At 43.5% G+C, this 23,160-nt stretch overlaps 1 protein-coding gene across 2 annotated transcripts in view; it reads left to right on the forward strand.

The window, feature by feature from the left end:
- The window catches only part of LOC117363385, a 468,971-nt gene that overhangs the window by 158,292 nt on the left and 287,519 nt on the right, over nt 1–23,160 (forward strand). For both annotated transcript variants that reach the window (XM_033950994.1, XM_033950995.1), the window contains exon 17: nt 6,992–7,030. In XM_033950994.1, the coding sequence (XP_033806885.1) occupies nt 6,992–7,030 (39 nt within the window). The remainder of the gene's footprint in view (nt 1–6,991; nt 7,031–23,160) is intronic.

Consider the following 23,160-nt stretch of genomic DNA (forward strand, 5'->3'; position numbering starts at 1 on the left):
AACCTAGCATAATGATTTCTATACACTTCCCCCTCCATATTTGTGGTGGTTCGAGACAGAGCCGGCCTATGAATATGAAAAACCCACAAATAATATTCGGGCCGGTTCTGCCCCTAACCCCCGCTTCCCCTGGCTATTTTAAGCCTTGATAGCCTTTAAGCCTTACCTGGTGGTCTAGTGCAATGTTTTTCAACCTTTTTACACCTATGGACCAGCAGAAATAAAAAAATTATTCTGTGGACCAGCAGTTGAAGAACACTGGGCTAAGTCGTGGACCAGACCCCGCCCATCTCTACCCAATGTCCACCCCAGACCCTGCCCCCATAATTGTACTAATTGCACCTTGCGCATCCCTTGCCTCATCTGGAAGCCTTCCCTCTGACATTGCAACGTCAGAGAGAAGGCTTCCGGTTCAGGCGCAGGATGCCCGTAGGAGCCACTGCCCGTGGCTTTGTGCATTGAATCAGGAAGAGGGAGCTGGCTCGAAGATAACACCGCATCGATCGCACCGTGGACCTGCGGTTGAAGAACACTCTTTTGGGCCTGATGCACGTGCTGGCCCTTTGGACCGGCACTGGTCCATGGACCGGTGGTTGAAGAACACTGGTCTAGCGGGGTTTTCAGGCAGGAGCGATCTTCCCACGCTCCTGCCCCATGCAGATCGCTCACAGGAAATGGCTGCCTTGAGCTCCCATAGTCTCTCGAGCCATTTCCTGTGACTGATCCTGCCCCGAAACTTGCTAGACCACCATATAAGGCTTAAGGGGGGGCTTACAGGGCTTAAAATAGCCTGAAAAATGAAAATGCATTTTTTGGTTTAAAACCGCGAATAAGCGAATCCGTAGATACGGAGTTCGCGAATACGGAGGGAGAAATGTACTGCTACAATGAATGACTCGGGACGCTTTACAAAACCAGAATAAATATAAATATATCCCAAACCAAGAACTTACAACAGCTTAAATACAATAGTACTGTATATGAAAATCCTTTGAACTTAAGTCAAATGGATGCTGGTCACCTTCAATCACTCTTGAAACTATCAAACTCACCATAAATAATAGTTAATCAAAATTTTAATGATGGCCCTTATATACTACTACTATTAATTATTTTTATAGCGCTACCAGATGCACGCAGCGCTGCACAGAATTACATGGAGTAAGAAAACAGTCCCTGCTCTAAAGAGCTTACAATCTAAACAGACATGACAGACAAACAGGATGTCATGGATACAGTTAAGGGGAACAGTTAATCAGCTGGCTGGGTTGCAGGGCAGAGGGGAGGACAGGACAATGAAGCCATTGTGACATCAATGATGAGGTTGGCTCTTATTGGTGGAAGAGCCATTATGACATCACAGTCTCAGCTCTGCTTCCCAAAGACAAACAGAATGTCATGGATACAGTTAAGGGGAACGGTTAATCAGCTGGCTGGGTTGGAGGGAAAGGAGTAGGGTTAAGGACTGAAAGCTATACAAAATATATGTGTATGTTCTTAAATGTAAGGAAAAAGAACCCTTCTGCAGGAACCAAACTTCTTTGTCTTTCACTGCTAGGAACCCTCGGTTCAAATTTCATTCATTGGTCCCAAACAACTTTTCTTTTTTAATATTAATTTTGCTTAACTCTTATATTTAAATTTCATTCAGAAAGTGCTTCATTTTTAAATCAAACGTCCCAGTGTGTAAAGGTTTCATTCAAAGAATTACTTTAAAGTCAGAATTCCTGATGTGCAAATTGAACTGTACAGGGGCCCGTTTTAAGGCTTCATCAGGGCCAACACTAGCTTCCCTAGTTAATCGAGACCTTTCACGCTCAGTGCTTGAAAAGTTTACGTTTTGTTCCTCTAGAGCAGTGGTTCTTAATCTTGTTGAAGGTACTGTGAACCCCACCAGTTTCATATGCGTGTTCACCGAACCCTTCTTTATTGGAAAAATAAAATATGATTTTTACAAATTCAAAACATAGGTATACAGTGAGGGAAAAAATAATATCAATTTTGAAAACAAAAAAGTTCTCCTATGTTTCGAATAATAATAACATAATAATGAAATTTACTGCAAATCAGTGTGACTTCTGCTGTTGCCTCTCAGAGACCAGTTCAGAAATGCGCGGTTTTACCTTGGCAGGTGCCACTCTCATGTCATTTTCGCAACAAAGTCTGTTCCTTTTCTTCGTTTTTATGTCCAGCATCCTCGAAAAGGATTGCGCGCTATATGAGTCGGAGGTGTGTTTTGACCTCCGCCGAACCCGCGAGACTGACTCACCGAACCCCTGGGGTTCGGTCGAACCCAGGTTAAGAACCACTGCTCTAGAGTTTTGAGTCCTGCTCCGTATAAGTGCACAAACAAGTTTGGAGTTTGTATTTCCAACACAGTAGCGCCATCTAGTGGACCGGCTCCCACGCCCTTGAGGCATGCCTCCGACTGGAGGCTGAAATACAGACCGTGTCAGGTCACCAAAGACAAAGGATTCTATATTCATGTATTTATAAATGCATTTATTTTGACTTGAGTTTATTTGAATAAAATCTGTTAGTTCCAAGATTGATGTATTCGAACCCGCTCCCCACTTTTTTCCCCCATTTGTTTGATTCCGCGTGCGGTTGTTTCTCCTAGTATTCTTTGGTTTGTATTAGTTTCAACAATAGCTTCAACACATATTGCTGGTTGCTCTTTAAGCGACAAAGTGAAGGAAAAGATCTCAGAGTTGCCACTCCTAGGATCAAAAATAATATCATCCAACATGGAATTGTGGCGTGGATATCTTTCATTGATCATAAAAACCTTCACCTATGTGTAAAGATTTGACTTAATTCATCAACATTATTTTTGTTATCATTATGTTTAAACCACCCTACACTATGATTGTTTAGATTTATCTTGTGAAGTAAATAAATAATTAAATAAATTTTTATCTCATCTAGTTTTAGGACCGTGCATATTGGCATACATTGAAGCTAATTCATATAACATTAAAGTGGCTAGTGCATTAGCTTACTCACTGATTCCAAAGAACTTACGCATTTAAGCATGTTATAAAGCTGTAAAAATAGCAGCTGTAACATTAAAGTGGCTAGTACAATAACTGGCTCACTTATCACAAAAAAGATTGTGCAATTTAAGCAAACATCTAAAGTGGCTAGCAAACATCTAAAGTGGCTAGTGCTTTAGCTAGCACACTGGTGTCAAAGAACTTGTACAGTTAAACAGTTAGTAACTGTGCAAATAGCATCTAACAGACCGAAATAATAATCAGGCCACAAAATGGCACTTATCTTTTTTAAGTTCGATGTAAGAAGACTAAGACGGCATGACTTATATCATCAGAATTATTGCTCTTTGGATTAACTTTTTGTGGATCTAATTATTATTAGTTAATCTTTTTCTCCTTTTCTGTATTATTTTTTTTTTTATTTATTTATACAATTTTATAAAATTTTTCCAAGCATAAACATCTTGTACAGAAAAGTACGATCAAGACACTTCTATTTTAAATTAATTTTCAATTCTGAAAAGTAATTCATTCAAATTATAATAGGAAAAGAAGAAAAAATTCAGCTTCCCTTGATCACACACCAGTCCTCTAAATTAAATTAGATCCAAGATTTAAAGAGTATCTTAATTAAATGCAAACAAATATAAAGAAGCACTTTAACTACTACTAAAACAGAGAACTAAATTATTTTTTGATTAATGCTCTTTAAGCGGCCAAGACCAACCAGTGATATGTGTTGAAGCTAGTGTTGAATGAAACCTTTACACTGGGACTTTTGATTTAAAAGTTACGTACTTTCCGAATGAAGTTTAAATATACAGTACTCCCCCCAAATTCGTGAGGGTTCCGTCCAGGAACACCCACAAATTTTGAAAAACCACAAATGCGGTTTTGAGTCTGTAAAAAGACATGAGAGGGCAGCTGGAGCGCCGGTGGGTGCAGTAAATCATACCCGGTAAGCTCCGGGGTGGGGGGGGGGGGGGAGAGGAGGAGGAATCGGCAGTGCAGAAGGCTGATTAGCTGACCGGGGGGAGAGGAGGAGGAATCGGCTGTTCAGAGGGCTGACCAGGGGGGGAGAGGAGGAGGAATCGGCTGTGCAGAGGGCTAATTGGCTGACCGGGGGAGAGAGGAGGAGGAATCGGCTGTGCAGAAGGCTGATTGGTTGACCGGGGGGGGGGGGGAGAGGAGAAAGAATTGGCTGTGAGGAGGGCTGATTGGCTGACCGGGGGGGAGAGGAGGAGGAGGAATCGGCTGTGCAGAAGGCTGATTGGTTGACCGGGGGAGAGAGGAGGAGGAATCGGCTGTGCAGAGGGCTGATTGGCTGACCGGGGGGGGAGAGGAGGAGGAATCGGCTGTGCAGAAGGCTGATTGGATGACCGGGGGGGAGAGGAGGAGGAATCGGCTGTGCAGAAGGCTGATTGGCTGACCGGGGGGGGAGAGGAGGAGGAATCGGCTGTGCAGAAGGCTGATTGGCTGACCGGGGAGGGAGAGGAGGAGGAATCGGCTGTGCTGAGGACTGATTCGCGGACTCATTCCCTGTATTTTCTGACCGGAAGAGGCAGTCAGAAAATACCGCGAATAACTGAATGAGTTAAGCAAAATTAATATAAAAAAGAAAGGTTGCTTGGGACCAATAAAAGAGATTTGAACAAGGGTTCCTAGCAGAGAATGACACAAGGACAAATTTTCCCCTGTCCCCAAGGGAACTCATTTTCCTATCTCGTCCCCGTGAGTTCTTTTCCCCTCCCTGCCCCATTCCTGCAAGTTCCATCCTCATCTGCACAAGCCTCAAACACTTTAAAATCGTAAGTGTTCGAGGCTTGTGCAGTTAAGGCAGAGCTTACAGGAATGAGACAGGGACAAAACTCACGGGGACGGGAAAAGTGAGTTCCTACGGGGACAAACTTGTCCCCATGTCATTCTCTAATTCCTAGCACTGAAAGACAAAGAAATTTGGTTCATGCAGGGCGATTCTCTGAGGTCCCTTTTTCCGTTCATTATTTTGTATATAACAGCCATCATGTAAACTTTACTGCTATTTATACTATAAGAAAATCCCCATCAGCAAGATTAATCTTATCCCAAAACAAGACTCTCAGAGCTTAAAAATAACACTGAGTAAAATGCCAAAGTTTCAATCATTTTTAAACTTGAGAAAACGTGTTTCTGCACAGATTGTGACCGGGAGAGAATTCCATATACAGTACTAGGTTCAGCCTCCTTAAACACTACCTTGGATGAACTCCGCTTTCTCATCATAGAAGCAGGATGATGAAATTGGTGTGTATAAATCTGATGGGAAGAGTGAGACTAAGATTGAAATATTAAACACCAAGATAAATACAAAGGGCAAATACCATGTGTAATCTTGAAGGCCACACATAAGATCTTAAATTATATATGTGCCTCAATGGATAACCAATTGAGTCATAAATAAATGTGTTACTCTATCATATTAAGTCTTGTGTAACATAGTTTTGGCAACCGTATTCTGAACTATTAAAACGGCCTAATTGAGAAGAGGTCAAGGGCCTGAACAATTGTAAATCATCCCTAAAGAAATAATCATGAATTTGTTGTAAGAATTTCAGTTTACAAAATCCGATGAAAAAGTATGTCCTTATGGAATGTATCACCCCCCCTCCCTGTACATACACAAAATCAAGGTCTTATCTGTATTCAGTTTAAGAAACGAGTCCCTCACTCAATTTGCTATCTTATCAAAACAAACTTTAAATAAACCGCAGCGAGAATGATTACAGGAGCGGCCTGGGATGAGCATATTAGTTACCGACTGAAATGAGGATTGAGGATAAGGTTTTGATGGTTGTGCCCCAGGTGATCTATGGGGTGGCTCCCTGGCATTTAACTCAAAACGCTGAAACATTATACTCCTCCGAGAGCTTTGAGATCTCAATCGAAGCGCTTGGAGAGAGACCCTATAGGACAGCACAGAGGTGTGCAATTTCAGTGGCAGGGCCACGTTTGTGGAATGCCCTGCCAGGGTACCCGAGATTACGTAGGGACAAAATGGCTTTTAAAAAACAACTGAAAACCTTGTTATTTGTAAAGGCTTTTTATTGGCTTTACTGAGAAGGTTATTTTAGCATTTTGCTAGTGTACGTTTTACGGAAAACGTTTGATGAAATTGTTTTGCTATGTTCATATGTATTCCAGCAGTGTATGTTTAAAATGAATAAATAAATACATTCATATGATTTTTCTAAGGAATGGTGCATGGGAAATATAATTTGAATATCATCTGTGTAAATAGAAGATTAAGGACTCGACATTCAAAGGGGTTTAACCGAGCACACAAGGAGGCACCCGCTCAAACTCAGAGGAGGGAAATTTAGTGGTGACACCAGGAAGTATTTCTTCACGGAAAGGGTGGTAGATCACTGGAACAAACTTCCGGTGCAGGTGATCAAGGCCACCAGCGTGCTCGATTTTAAGAATAAATGGGACATCCAGTGGGATCCCTACGAGGGTCGAGTTAAGGAACTAGGTCACTAGCACTCAGACTCAATGGAGTGGGTCAATAGAGTGGGCAGACTTGATGGGCTGTGGCCCTTTTCTGCCGTCATCTTTCTATGTTTCTATGAGCAGGAATGGCTTGCTGAGTTGGCCACTCACTGATCATCTGCAGGTAGTACCGCTGAATATCTCCGCCCACTGGTTAAGTGAGGGGCGGTCTGGAGGCAGAGCCATTACTTAGCGGTCTGCAAATGGGATAAGTAAGAGCATAAAGTTAGGACAGCGCAAAGGCTGTCCTAGTTTTATCTGCCAAGTTAACTGGGAGGGTTTTATTTCCCCCTCTAGGCTTCGTGTCTTGCTGGACTCAGTTAACCTGCTCAGGAATCAGTAGTTTGCCTCTGCGGTCTGCTTTTCCAAACGTGCAAAAGAAAACAGTCCTAATGCACATCTTTCCGACTATAAATTTTTAATGATAATTACATTTCTCTCTTCTCTTTTTTTTTTCCCCCTAACAGTCTCTCCAAGCTATGGAAGACACAACAGACTTCGAAAAGGTATCACATTATTTTTATTGTGTCCGTTCTAAATAATGAGCAGGCGTGGCAGAATTTGTCCAGTAATTTGTGAGGCAACGGAAGTAAACAAACGCCTCCATCCGATTCCTCATACTGAGCTCAGCATTGAGATGAGGTGTCATGAGTAGATCCCAAGCTGACACAAATTACGACATTGCGTATGGGAGACAGTGCCCTCTGGTGGAAGGGAGTATAAAGACTTGTTGCCACCATGAATACAGGCCTGAAACATATAACCATTTGCTTTACCACAGTGTTCTGAATTCAACAGTAGATCCAGATCAAAGGTTCCCAGCCTTTATGGTTGTACATACCGCTTAACCTCCAAAAAGTTTAGAGACCACAAGTCATCCCCACAACTGTTCCCAGACCCTCTTCCTTTCTCTCAGTGCCAAACCTGTTCCCGTTAGCCCCCTTTATCTCCCATCCCCTACCTGTCTCTACCAGTCTCTTTCTCTCTCTCCCAGCCAGTCTCCAATAGTCTCTCTTCCCCCACCTGTCTCTCTCTCCTCCCCAGCCATTCCCCAAAAGTCACTCTTCCTCCCAAGCCAGCCACTATGAGTCTCTACACCCCTCTAGTTCCCAGCAGTGTCTCCCACCTGTATCTCTGTCTTCCCCAGCCAGTCACCAAAAGTCTCCCCCCCAGCTAGTCCTCACCAGTTTCTCCTCCCCCCACCCACCAGTCCCCAGCACAGCTGATACTCTAGTTCAGTGGTTCCCAAATCTGTCCTGGAGGACCACCAGCTAGTCGGGTTTTGGGGAAAGCCCTAATCAATATGCAGGAGAGTCATGCAAATCTTCTCCATACATATTTGTTAGGGTTATCCGGAAAACCTGACTGGCTGGTGATCTTCCAGGACAGGATTGGGAACCATGTGCTGGAAACCTGGAATGGAGCTTTGCTTCATGCCTTGGATCAAATCACCCCCGTACAGAGATTTACTACTTGGAGGCATCATAAAGTCCCCTGGTTTAATAGTGATCTTATCTCTTTAAAACGTACGTTTAGATGACATGAACATTCTTGGAGAAAATACCCCTCCAGCAATACATTGGAGAGATAGAGCATATCTCTTTGAAATTATAGAGCTCTTATTCTTACTACTGAACAGAACTACTTTAACAGAATCCTCCCCAAGCCAATCCAAAGAGTTATTTTTCATTGTATCCACTCTCAGTTCACATAATGGGTTTCCTCATTTTAGCGATTCACTGAATTGTCAGGGCTATGCCAATGGTTCCTCTGCCGGGATCTCCTCTATTAACATGCGTTTGCTACCAAAACCCTGCCCAAGGAGCCTCCTCCACCTTCTGAGCCAGAGCTACTATGGGAATCCTTCCACAGAGTAACGTCTCAAGATATTGTCCAAATCTTCTCATGAATCAACAACTCCCGTTGTGTTCTCGATATCTAATCTCCCGCGTTAATAAAAGCACTGAAAGGTCTTCCTGCCCATTTCTTTGCTGATACTATCAACAAATCTCTTCCAAATGGGAATGTCCCTGATGATCTAAAGTTTAATGGTTGTGAAGCCTCTTCTTAAGAAGCCCTCACTTAATCCCAACATAATGGATATTTATAGACCTTTATCCTCTTTACCTTTCCTAGTTAACATTCTTGAAAAAGTAGTATTTGACTAATTGATTGATTTTTTTTTTTGCATACTAACTCTATTCTTGACCCCTATCAATTTGGTTTCTGCTTACTTTTCACGACCCTGAGACCCTTCTTCAACTTTCTTCATCTTGGTTTTAGACAAGGCAAACACTTTCTCCTGGTAAGCCTAGACATCTCTGCCACATTCGATCCTATTCACCCTCAAGTCTTGCTAAATAGGCTACTGTCCATTGGTCTTTTGGGCAATACTATTCTGTATTGTCTTCTCAAAGTAGGTCTAAGGAAACCCATATTTCCAGTGGCGTTCCTCATGGTTCCATCCTCTCACCCGTTCTATTCAATATCTTTCTTCTGCCACTTTGTAAACTTCATATGAACCTTGGTATTGTTTACCCTCTCTATGCTGATGACATTCAGTTTTTGTTTAAAGTCAAACCCAATATGGATGAGACAATTACTGAGTTGCATTCGCACTTGAAATCGATAGAACATTGGCTGCATGATAGTTTTATGAAACTTAAGGGCAAATTCTATAAGAAGCGCTCAAAAGTTAGGCTCTGGTGAGACCTCATTTAGAATATTGTGTACAGTTCTGGAGGCCGCACCTTCAAAAAGATATAAAAAGGATGGAGTCGGTCTAGACTCTAGAGGAAGGCTACTAAAATGGTGTGTTGTCTTCGTGATAGGCGTATGGGGACAGACTTAAAGATCTCAATCTGTATACTTTGGAGGAGAGAGGGGAGATATGATAGAGATGTTTAAATACCTATGTAATGTAAATGCGCATGAGTCGAATCTCTTTCATTTGAAACGAAACTGCAATGAGAGGGCATTGGATGAAGTTAAGAGGTGATAGGCTCTGGAGTAATCTAAGGAAATACTTTTTTACAGAAAGGGTGGTAGATGCTTGGAACAGTCTCCTGGAAGAGGTGGTAGAAACAGAGACTGTGTCTGAATTCAAGAGGGCCTGGAATAAGCACGTGGGATCTCTCAGAGAGAGAAAGAGATAATGGTTACTGTGGATGGGCAGACTAGATGGGCCATTTGGCCTTTATCTGCTGACATGTTTCTATGTTTCTATATCTCCATGCCTGGCATAAGTGCTCATGCCTAGGCACAGATGTGTGCATACACCTGCTTATTCTAGGGTTCTATAAAGGAAAGTAGGTGCCTACTTTCCACTGTAGAATATGCACCCTCTGGGCACCTATGTATAGGCATATATTTATAGAAGTCATACCTAGTCTGACCTGTGCAGTGACAGTCCTCGATTGGGCACTATGGGCCAGAGCTCCTTCTGGAAGCCTGCAGTCAAGGATTCTGACTCCAGCCACTAGGTGTCGCCCTTGCGCAATAAGCATGACTTGATCCCATGCCTCCTTGAGTTTGTGAATGCTGCTTCTGCAACTTCCCCACCCCACCCCCCACCTTAACCTTGAAGCTAAAACCTAACTCAGGGATTGAACCATGGACCTTCCACTTAGTAATGTACCTCACTGCCAATAGGACACCTCTCAGACCTTGTTTCCACACAGACAGCCATTGAGTTTGAAGTGCTATCATATCTGTTTCAGCATCCTTAATGATAAAAAGATAACAGAGCAACTGGGATTCCTTTGCTCACGAGTGCTGAAAGTCTCTTTTCCTCTGTTACAGCGGAGATCGGGTCGGACGTGCGCCTTCCTGCAGCGGGTCTGCTGTGCGGCACTCCCACTGCAACTTCTTCTGTTGACGCTGCTGCTCGTGGCGTTTCTGCTGCCCCTGGCGGAGGAGACCCACAGCTGCACGCTCGCCAACAACTTTGCTCGCTCCTTCAAGCTGATGCTGCGGTATGAAGGCCCTCCGCCGACATAAATGCCCCAGCGTGTGTGGCGCCAAGGCTGGGCTCTGTTCAGAAACATATACTGGGCTCTGCACGGCCTTTGTGATGATCCTCTTTCTCTGGAAGCTCCTAACAGGTCACAGGGGCACTATCTGAACTGGAACTGTGGACAAATAGCACTGCTTCACATTTTGGCCTCGATAAATGTTCTGTCTAATGAAGCCAGGGTCATTTTTTTTGGGGGGGGGCTAAGATGGACTGCCCTTCCTAAGGAGTAGATGGAGGGTGGTGTGATGAGTTAGAAGCTCCAGAGGCTGTTACATTCCAGCCTTCCTCTTGGTCTTGCTCCTTTTTATCCAATGTGTTCCATGGCCTGGTTTTACCCCAGTGCATGAGGGGGAAGGGTCGTAGGCCTGCTTTTCCTGGAGAAAACCAGAGAGACTTCTCTATGCATGTGGTGGGGGTAGAAGCAGAACAAGCTCGACCTATCTAGGAAAAGTGGAGTCAGCTGGTAGCCTCATTCACTCAGCCATGCGGCAAACTTGGGCAAGTGACTATATTTCCCCATTTGCACAGTTTTTATCAAGGAGGGTAATCATAACACTTGCACTCTCTCTTTCTTTCTTTCTCTCTCTCTCTTGCCTTATTAGAATCCATCATGCACTTCCAGCACCAAAACTGGTAGCTGGAAACCTCAGAAGTAGGGTTACCAGATGTCCGAAAAAAACCCGACACGTTCTCTTTTTAGAGGTCTATCTAGGTGGCCGGAGGAATTTCCAAAAATCGGTACTTTGTCCGGGTTTTGGAAGGCCCCGAGCTGGGGGGCCGCATCCAGAGGGCCTCTGCGCATGTACGGACAGCAATGTGTCATGGCGTCAACATCAGCACGCACGCAGAGGCGCTCCAGACACGGCCCTGAGCTCGGGAAAGGAGAAACGAGGTTCGTCAGGGGGGCAGTACAGGGCGGGGCTTAGGACAGAACAGGACGGGATCAGATGTCATGGATTTTTTTAAGAGGAAATCTAGTAACCCTACTCAGAAATATCATTTTGAAATGCCTCAGATCTTTCCTGAAACAAAAGATTGCATAAAACTTAACAAAAATTATTTTAAAAAAAATAGAATAAAGGCTTCTAAATTTTTTTTAAAAAGGTAATAATATCTAGAAAACGCCCTATCTAATTTCTCTCTACTGGTCCCCTCTACTGGACTCATGTATAAATATATTTTTTTATAATCCTTCTTATTAATTGTACTTAGCTTGAAAGTGTGGAGGGTCTCTTTTCGGTAGTGACCTAGCAAAGCAGTACTTGCGGTTGTAAGCTACAATTCACCCAGACTGTTCTGGTACCCATGGCCTGGATTGGTCACTGATGGGAACCAGGATACTGGGTGAGATGGACCTTTGGGTGTCAGGTCAAAAGCGCGCCGGGCCAAAGGCGCGCACAGACAACTGAGCGCAACGCGGAGCCGCGCGCCGAAGAAAATGACTGTTTTAAAGGGCTCCGACAGGGGGTGTGTGTGGGGGAACCCTCCCACTTTACTTTATACAGATCGCGCCGCGTTGTGGGGGGGTTTGGGGGGTTGAAACCCCCACATTTTACTGAAAACTTCACTTTTTCCCTAAAAAACAGGGAAACTGTTAAGTTTCCAGTATAATGAGGGGGGTTACAGCCCCCCAAACCCCCCACAACGCCACCGTGATCTGTATTAAGTAAAGTGGGGGGGTTCCCCAACAAAAGCCCCTGTCGGAGCCCCTAAAAACACTCTTTTTTTCGGCGCGCGCTTCCATCTTGCGCTCGGTTGTCGGCGCGCGCCTTTGTCTTCGGCGGTTTTGTTTATGAACCGGACCTTTGGTCTGGTCCAGTGTGGCAGTTCTTATGGTTTTTTTGGGTTAACGAGGGAGGAAAATACAAAAGTGTTTAAAGATCAAAAGAAAAGCAAGACAAGATTTTGCACAAGATTTTGGGTGGGTCTTTGGTTAGCTGCATGTGACCATAGGTGTCGGAACGGGAGGGGGGCACAGGAGCTATGGCGGTCAGAAGTCAGTTATGGCAATACTCCCCCACTTACCTCCTCCCAGCCGCTGTAATTTTAAATCTTTGGGCAGCCGCCACGCAGCATCAACAAGCAGACCGGCCCCAGAACCCTTCATTCTGCAGCATCCCGCCTTAGCAGGAACAGGAAGTTGTTCTAGAATGAAGACTTCCGGGGCAAGCTTACTCATTGACACTGCGCAGTGGCTGCCCGAAGATTTTAAATTACATCGACCAAGGAAGGTAGGTGGGGGGGGGAAGCTGGAGAAAGAGGTCGTGCTACAGGATCCTGCTGGGGCTAGGGTGGAACTTTTGGGTCCCCCCCCAAAAAAAACTGTTCCGCTGCCTATGCATGTGACAACCATCAACCCTACATTACCCAGGTCAGACACAGATTGTATGGATTTATTTGCAAGGTAAAATCATGACCGACATAAAGTGCCTATGTAGGTACGATTCGCAGCATACATAGGCGCCGGAAATGTAGGCCTGGAAAACCCTTGCCTACATTTCTGGTGCCTATCTTTCGGGGAGGTGCCATTCTTTATAGAAACATAGAAAATGGTGGCAGAAAAGGGCCATAGCCCATCGAGTCTGCCCCTGCCAAGTATCCGCCCCTCTGAATTTACTCCCTCAAAGATCCCACGTGAGTATCCCATTTTCTCTTAAAATCCGTCACGCTGCTGGCCTTTATCACCTGCAGTGGGAGTCTGTTCCACTGATCCACTACTCTTTCGGTGAAGAAGTACTTCCTGGAGTCGCCATGAAACTTCCCTCCCCTGATTTTCAGTGGATGCCCTCTGGTGGTCGAGGGTCCTACGAGACAGAAGATATCATCTTCCGACTCGATGCGACCCGTGATGTACTTAAACGTTTCAATCATGTCTCCCCTCTCTCTTCGTTCCTCAAGTGAGTACAGCCGCAATTTTTTTAGTCTTTCTTCTTACGTTAGATCCTTTAGCCCCAAGACCATCCTGGTGGCCATTCGCTGAACCGACTCGACCCTCAGCACGTCCTTACGGTAGTGTGGTCTCCAGAATTGAACACAGTACTCCAAGTGAGGTCTCACCATGGATCTGTATAACGGCATGATGACTTCAGGACTCCTGCTGACAAAACCTCTACGGATACAACCCATCATTTGTCTTGCCTTGGAGGAAGCTTTCTCCACCTGATTGGCAGCCTTCATGTCATCACTAATGATTACCCCTAGATCCCGTTCTGCCATGGTCTTAACCAGGGTCTCACCATTTAGTGTATAAGTTTTGCGCGGGTTTCTCTTGCCCAGATGCATTACCTTGCATTTTTTAGCATTGAAGCCTAGCTGCCAAGTCGTTGACCATCGTTCCAGCAGCAGTAGGTCCTGTGTCATATTATCAGGTAACAAACTTTTGCCTACTATGTTGCAAATTTTCGCGTCATCGGCGAACAGTGATACCTTTCCGCTGTTACGTGATTGGCAAGCGATCGGCGGCCACTTTATAGGCAGCCGCGGATATCGGCGCCCTGCAGAGAATCCGGGTCTTAATGCGCGAAAACAAGAGGTTGTACACATGGGCAGGTCGCCGAGTCATGCCCACGTCTTATAGAATTCTATCAGTGGCGTACGTTGCAGGGCGCCTCTTTTCGCCTGTCATCAGGGGGCGCACCTGACCATCACTGTGCCAAAACCGTTGCATTCTAGTATTCCGAAATGTTTTAGGTGCACCTAAGTCTGCTGTGGAATTGTCGCTAAGTGCGCCCCCGTTTGGGCGCCAAGTTCTAAAACTGCCTCACACGTTTCTTTCCCAAGAGCTTACAGTCTAAGTGGCGACAGGAAATAAGGGGCCCCTTTACCAAACGGTAGTAAAAAGAGGCTTAGTGCACTTACGCGGATCATTTCCTTGCGTTAAGGGCATTTTTATTGCCGGGATAAAATGGCTGATTTTATGATTTTTTTTCCCTATTAATGGCCATGCGCTAATTTTCCCATTAGAATATGAGCCCCTACCGCTACCCATTATGAAGGCGGTAGGGGCTCGTGTGATAACCCTATGCTAATCGATTAGTGCACAGCAATGCCAATCCGCTAACTGATTAACGCAGAACACATCCATTCTCCGTCCCTAGACACACACTCGGCGCTAAAAATGTCATTTTATTTATTAGAAAAACACAATAAAAGTCTCCCCTAACCCAAAGATAGGAAGAAGGGCAGAGGCATCCGAACCCAAAAAACACCTAAAGCAAATAATTAGTGGTGGGTTTTTCTAGTATTTTATTTATTAGAGCATGGATAGCACACACACCTGCAAAAATTACTACGGGACACCTGAGTGCATCCCGTGGTAAGCCCTCTTTTTCCTGCAGAAAGCACCCGTTAGTTAAAGGGCCCTGAGTGATTTACCCGGCTCATAAGACATGGGGGAAAATTCATCTTAATCGCAATTTTCTGGTTCATGGCCTATTACTTTAACCACTAAGGCCTCCTTTTACAAAACTGCGATAGCAGTTTCTAGCGTGGGAAGCTGCGCTGCTCCCGATGCTCATTGAGTTCCTATGAGCGTCGGGAGCAGCGCGGGCCATTCAGCGTGGCTCCCCGCGCTGGAAACTGCTATCGCAGTTTCGTAAAAGAGGGGGTAAGCTTCTCCTCCTCACCTGGGTTGATCGTCGCTACCTGTGAAATTTCTTTTTTTTTCTCATCAGCTGTCTTGAATTTCCATTGCACACAACTGGAAAAAAAAAAATGCAATTTTAAGAAGCACGGTCATTATTGAATATGTCTATAACAGTATTATTATATCTCGTACACACACTGTATAACGTGAAACCATTTTAAATTGTAAATAGAAAGTTGAAAGATTAATTCCACATTCATTGGTATTTTAATTCCTGAAATCGACCTGCTTCTGATTTATGAGGTGGGGTCCATGCTAACTGTGCTTTAACATTTTATCTGTGGATATATTTGTGTTATATGTACTTATCAGAATAATTGTAAAACCACTTTAGAAACTTCTACTAAAAAATGTGTTAAATGTTGGGTATAACACATAATTTTAACATGCAGCGAGCCAAAACCAGTGCCTTATCAAGAAAAGGCCTTAATTGGCCAGGTATTCCCTTAGAAAAATCAATATATTATTTTATTAAAAATGTTTCTAAGGTACTCATCAAACTCCCCTTCCTAATTTAGTGAATGATTCAACCATTTCATTAATCAATTTCTAGAGACCTCGGAACCACCACTCCTCTGTCCCACCAAGGTGTTTCAACGGGGAGATTCCAAGTGGTGAAATCCTCACCGGTCTACTGTTTTTAAGTACTGTATATTTCTTATCATTTTTTACTTGTGATTACTTATCTCAGTAATGTTGAGTTATTCGTTTCTCAGTATGGACTAGCGGTGAGGATTTCACCACTTGAATCTCCCCGTTGAAACACCTTGGTGGGACGGAGGAGTGGTGGTTCTGAGGTCTCTAGAAATTGATTAATGAAATGGTTGAATTATCAAGAAAAGGGGCATTCCTAGCGTTGCCAGATTTTCCAAAAAGAAAATCCGGCCCCCCCCCCAGACCCGCCCTCCCGGTTCCACCCATCCCGGCCCTGTTACGCCCCAGTGTCACCCCCAATCCCACTCTAGCCACGCCCCCTCCCCCCCCCCCCCCCGCTGCCTGCTCTCGTCGGGCAGGAAGTGCGGATGCCCTCCTGCCCGACGGCGATTTGTTGGAAGCTTTTCAAAACCCGGACAAAATGCCGGATTTTGAAAAGCCGTCCGGACCCCCGGACAGGTCCTCAAAAGGACATGTCCGGGGGAATCTAGACATCTAGTAACCCTAGGCATTCCCAGTATTTTTTTTTATTACAGGTCAGCATTCAGATTAACCTATTGTACATGCTCCAGATTAACCCTTTAATTGGCAGATGGTGAAAATGGCTGCTTTACTTAACTTGAAGTTGAACTAGAGCAACGATGCCAAATAAAGGGTTAATGTGGAAGCATTATGTTCTTCCCATGTAGGAGGCAGTAAGGGCTCCCACTTTAACTCTTTGTTATCCAGTTAGCACATCTAATATAATAAAGCCCTAAGCGCGCATGTGCACTCCCACCTGCGTGCTCCCGTTTTCCGTGTGCTTTAGGGACCCTCAGGTAGGAGTGCGCATGCGCGCGGCAGCGCGGAGCCTGTCGACCGTGGCGGCTCTTGCGTTCTGAAGGATGTGAACTGGCCAGGGCGACATCAGCGGGGGCCGGAACGGACTTTAATTCCTGCCTCCCAGGCTTCTCCTGCTCCGGCTGGGCCCGCGTAAAAAACACAAATACCCCCAGAGCTCGCTTTGGGTCCGGCAAGGGCTGCGGGACCTGAAACCTTCTGATTCAAGCAGAGTCTGCAGCACTCTAAACACACTGCTTCGGGGCCTTCTACTGTCCTGATTTGCTGGGCAGTAGAAGGCCCCGAAGCAGCAGTGTATAGAGTGCTGCAGACGCTGCTGGAATCGGAAGGTTTGTCGGGACCGAGGGAAGGGAAGGAGGCGGCAGTAAGGGATTAAGGGAGCCGGCCAGACCGTGGGAAGGGAAAGGGGGGTAGGGGAAATGCTGCTGCTGCACAGGGAAGTGGTGTGGGGGGAGGGAATGCTGTTGTGGCTGCTGCACAGGGAAGTGGTGGGAGAGAAATGCTGCTGCATAGGAGGCTGGGAAAGAGACAGATAGATAGAAAGAAAAGAAGAAAGACACAGGGGCAGGGAGAGACACAGAAAAACAGACAGACAAAGGGGGCCAGGAAGAGAGACAGACAGCGGGAGGGAGAGAGAGACAGAAATAAAGACACACAGACATATATTCTAGCACCCATTAATGTAACGGGCTAAAATACTAGTAGTAATTATAATGCCCTAGCTGGCAAACACTTCCATGCCTATGCTTTGCCCATTCCACATCCCCTGACAGAAAAACTAACAGCAGCAAAGGCCTCCAGGTGATGGCAATCAATGTATATTTTATTGAAAATGAACCGACATGGGTTGTGTTTCGGCATATCTGTATGTCTATGAGATCAATACTAATATTTTACAATGACAACACCTCAGCCAAGCATTGTCTAGTAGTTGTAATAAAAAAAAAAGAATCTAAATCACAATTTTGCATGAGGTAAAAACTATAGTTTATAAATTTTTCCTTAATTGCTTCTGATAAATTCAGCTAAATGCAGCTGAAAGCAGTGCCACAAGCAGAAAGTGAAAAACTATCTAAACTTCACTTTCTGAATGTTGTACTGCTTTCAGCTGTGTAAAGCTGAAATTATCAGAAGCAATTAAGGAAAGATTTATAAACTATAACGAGTTTTACCTCATGCAAAGTTGTCATTTCTTTAATAAGATATTAACTATTTTTTTCTGTAGCCCTCCAAGTACCAACAAATCCAAAATGCGGCCCTGCAAAGGGTTTGAGTTTGAGACCGTTGATCTAGATCAGGGGTGTCAAAGTCCCTCCTCGAGGGCCGCAATCCAGTCGGGTTTTCAGGATTTCCCCAATGAATATGCATGAGATCTATTAGCATACAATGAAAGCAGTGCATGCAAATAGATCTCATGTGTATTCATTGGGGAAATCCTGAAAACCCGACTGGATTGCGGCCCTCAAGGAGGGACTTTGACACCACTGATCTAGAGGAATATTAAGGAGCTACAGGCAGCCATCTTGGGGGTGGAGGTGGTTGAAAGAATAGGCTCATTACAGGTGACACCATATAAAACCTTGTCTTCAATAATTTCCCGTAGAGTATACAGTAATTAATTCTGTGATTAGGAGTTTTAGCACTTAATGTAAATATTAGTTACAACCCCAATTGCGTAAAGTAGCGTAGTTGCAGTGTTAGTCCAGGGCACGATGGACCACTGGTCTGACCCAGCAGCGGCAATTCTTATGTTCTTATGTTAAAGATTAATAAATAGAAATACAATTTTAAAAAAAGAGAAAGAAGATTATGCTTTTTTATTGGATTAAATATATTATTCAGTGAGCTTTTGAAGGCCAGAAGCTGCTTCTTCAGGTTGGACAGTATGAGCAAAAGATGACAATATCAAAATATGTAAGCAAGACAGTCTCAGGGTAAATATCTCTGGGAGGGAGCACTTTTTGGGACCAGAGCATCTTGTCAATGACCTCATGGTCAGAATACTAAGAAGAATTTCGTTTTAAAGTCCAGGAACATAAGACAAGTGAAATTAAGACGATTATGTGCTTTGCAATTAACAAGAAAGACTGTCCGGGTTTTGGAAAGCCCCAGGCGCAGGGCCGCGTCCGGAGGGCATCTGCGCATGTGCCGAAGGCGACGTGATGATGTCTTGTGCATATGCGTGTGATGTCATCGCATCGGCACACGCGCAGAGGCCCTCCGGACATGGGGCGTCCTTTCGCATTATAAACCATTAAATTCTACTTTTTTGTCACCCTCTGATCTCAAGTTTAAGTTTCAAGTTTAATAAGGTTTTTGATTGATCGCTTAATCATATTTCTAAGCGATGAACATAATAAAATTACAATATTTGGGGAACAATACAATACTTAACAATAATTAAGTCCGACAGGACTATTAACAAACCCATAAACACAAGGAAGGAAAGGGAAGTGAACTACAAAATATTTAAAAGAAAGCAGAACAATCAAGGAAAAAACATAAGGCAGGGGAAACAGAAAATTTCCATAATATTATACAACAGAAATAGAATTAGCCAGAAAACTGGCTAATTAGTTATCAAAGGCATCTTTAAAAAGAAAGGTTTTTAAATTACTCTTAAATTTCTCCAGATTGCACTCTTCCCTTAAATAAATAGGAAGAGAATTCCAAATTTGAGGTGCTGTAACAGAAAAAAATAAATTGCCGTCTCGTATTAATAACCTTAAGAGAAGGGATCGTCAATAAATTCTGTTCATTGGATCTCAATGTTCTATTTGAAGTATAGGGGATTAATAGTTTATAAATAAATGCGGTGGTTTTGAAAGTAAGTAGGCATAATTTATATGTTATCCGGTGAGATACGGGAAGCCAATGCGCCTTCCTGAGAAGGGGAGTTACATGATCAAATTTCCTAGTTTTTGATATGAGTTTAATGGAAACATTTTGGATAATTTGTAGAAAGGGCGTTGCAATAATCAATTTTGGAAATCACCAAGGAGTGAATGAGAATGTTAAGAGATTTTGAGCAAAGAAATTGTGAAAGTGAACGGATTTGACGAAGCCTGTAAAAGGCTGCTTTAATAATACTACTAATGTGATCATGGAAAGTTAGTGTATAATCGAAAATAACCCCATCCATATCGCCCTGTTTCTCACCCCCCTACCCCACACCTGTCCTTGAAGCTGTTATTGGAACGATTTTATATTTCACTTATGTTTTCTGATATTGTCACCTTTTTGCTCATCAAGTTTCAAGTTTATGATTTGATAACATCGCTTTTTTCATAGATTACAAAGCGATGAATCTAATTTAATTTAATTTTTGAGTTTATATACCGATTCATCCCAACAGGCGGGCTTGACATGGTTAACAAAATATTAATAAAATTATACAGGAGCTTAGAACAGAAACTATATCTTTTAGGCCAGGATTTTATCTTTTTATGATTGATTATTTGAAAAAGAAGGATCATTAGTAAATTTCTGAAATAAATATATCTTCAGTACTTTACGAAAAGTGGGTAGATGAGAGAGAACTCTAATTATAGAAGGAAGGTCATTCCAAACTTTTATGAATAAAAAAAGAGAATGATCAAAAATTGCCCATAATTTTTATTCCTTTAACAATAAATAATGGGGGAGACAAACAATTTGGGGGGAATCACAGACATACTTTCGACAAGAGGGAAATGGAGGGAAGAACTACAAATTAGTATAGGGAAGAGAACAAAGATGGGAAAAAAAACAGAAGGAAATTTAGATTGATCAAAGCTTGCCTAAGTCAAGTGGAGATGTCTGGTGGACTCCAAAATCTGATTAATTAAAGGCTTTTGAATTTTACTTTGAACTTTTCAAGGGTTTTTTCTTCCTTTACCAGGGCTGGTAGTAGGTTCCAGATTGGAGGAGCAGTAACTGAAAAAGTGTGTTTCGCCTAGTGTTTATAGTTCGTAGGGATGGAATTGTGGGTGTCAGGTCAAAAGCGCGCTGGGACAAAGGCGCGAGCAGACAACTGAGCGCAGCGCGGAGGTGCGCGCCGAAGAAAAAGACTGTTTTTAGGGGCTACGACGGGGGGCGTAGGGGGAACCCCCCCACTTTACTTTATACAGATCGCGCGCGTTGTGGGGGGTTGGGTTGTAACCTCCCACATTTTACTGAAAACTTAACTTTTTCCCTGTTTTTAGGGAAAAAGTTACGTTTTCACTAAAATGGGGGTTACAAACCCCCCACAACGCCGCTCGATCTGTATTAAGTAAAGTGGGGGGGACTCCCCAACAAAACCCCCCATCGCAGCCCCTAAAAACAGTCTTTTTCTTCGGCGCGCGCCTCCATCTTGCGCTCAGTTGTCGGCGCGCGCCTTTGTTTTCCGCGTTACTGTCTATGAACCGGAATTGTGGGAAGATTTTTAACTTCTGATCGAGTTATAAGGGATAATGACTCTCCAGGAATAGTGGGGCTTTGGATATTAGGACTTTGTATGAAATTAGTGCCAGTTTCAAGTTTATTTAAAATTTCTTATGCCGCCCAATCAGCCTTCTAGGTGGTGTACAAATTCGTAAAAACATAAAACAAACTTCTGTGGTTGATGGGGAGCCAATGCGCATTCTTTAATAAGGGCGTAACGTGATCAGATTGCCTTTTTCCTGTGATGATTTTTATTACGGTGTTTTGGATTATTTGTCGTCATTTTGTCCTGATCTGAGAAAGGAGATTTCTGGCCCTGGAAAGCTAGTCACAAAGGGCTCCGTTTACAAAGGCGAGCTAAGCGTTATAGCGCGCGCTAACCACCCGCTAAACGCTAATGCGTGCATGTTAGTCTTTGGACGCGTTAGCGCGTGCTAAAACGCATAGCGTATCTTAGTAAAACAGGGGGACAGCACAATATAAAATGTATCATCTTATTTTTACTTTTCTGTATTTGTATTTCTATTTATTCAATCACAGTGCTATAAAATCTCAGAGGTATATGAAATATTTCAGGCCACCGCTATTGTGTATCCAAGCAGGGTTGGAATGCTGGTGAATTGCACTGATTTCCTCTCACTAACTTCCTAGCGAGCCCTTGGGATTTCTGGTTTCATACCTGAGTGGTTTATTAGGGGAGGGGGTTGGTTCAGGCGTAGCCCACTACAGTTATATGGTATCACACAAGTGAAGAGCATACTTTAACCCTTTCAGGACCAAGGGACATATTTGTCCCATAACTTTAAAATCCTATAAATTTTGATTGGGATAGTCTACAGTTCTAAATTTGATATGTACGGATTCCATATGATACTGCCTTTATGTAAACAAACTGGTTCCGACATTCATTCATTAGCGTCGTTGCCAGATTGACGAGAAGATTCACTTGCCACACTGTCCATAAGCCAGAAGTGTGATTTTTTTAAAAAAAAAATAATGATATTTCACAAAAAAATCAATTTTTTGGCATCTGCAAGCCCTTTTTACCATAAAAATGTCGTCAAAACCACAAAAATTGGCCTACGATCCTTATGGTCCTGAAAGGGTTAAGGGCTAATGTCAGACCCCCCCCCCTTCCTTGTATGAAAACCAGCATGTCTGTGCAGCTAGTAGAGATATAATCTGACCTGAATTTTCTATGCATTTTATATTATATAAATAATCATGTCCGTTTGATAGGGACCATATTTAACATTTTTTTTATATTTTATTCTATTGATGTACAATATATTTTCTCCATGCTATATCAGGTTCATGCTAAACAATTTTATCCTCTGTAGGTGGCAACAATGAGGTCAGTTTTATAAAGGGGGGGGCCTGAGTGGAGCCTGATTTATAAAGAAATATAGATGCATGCTATGCTGTATAGAATACTGGCAGGTATGGGGGGTTAGGAATGATCACTTACATCAGAGCTTGCACGAGATTACAAAGAGATGCATAACCTATGGAATTCTGTGAGTGATGTGCACTAGTCCCGCCCACGCTCTGCCAAGACTCCACCCATGTGTTCGCCCACCTGTTGCAGCCAGATTTTTTTGTCATTTACGTGCATAGGTAAACATCCGCACACTTAGGGGATCAATATTCAATGCAGTTTGACTGGACAGGAGAGGCTCCTGGCCAGTTAAATCACCCACGTGGGGCTATCAGGCAATAATCAGCAGCTGAATATCTCCTCTCATTGGCTAAGCCGAAGCAGGCTATGTGTGGGTGGTCTGGAGCGGAGTCAGTACTTTTGTGGTTAAGCGCCAATATTGAGCACTTAACCACATAAGTTAACCAAACAAACACAGTCCTATCTTTATCTGGTTTCACGTATCTGGGTCAAGGACTAAATTTTGTTCTTAACTGTGTTATCCATTCACACATACCCAAATTTCAGTGCCAGTGCCCAGGCATCAAACGTCTGTGCCTCTGCTATTCTAGTCATTTTCACATGTATTTGACACTTAAATAGCAGTGCCTTCTTTATAGAATTACCCCCAACGTGTCCATTTGCATCACATGGGTTTGGA

The sequence above is a fragment of the Geotrypetes seraphini genome, chromosome 7 (assembly GCF_902459505.1).
Source record: "Geotrypetes seraphini chromosome 7, aGeoSer1.1, whole genome shotgun sequence".
NCBI classification, from domain to species: Eukaryota; Metazoa; Chordata; class Amphibia; order Gymnophiona; family Dermophiidae; genus Geotrypetes; species Geotrypetes seraphini.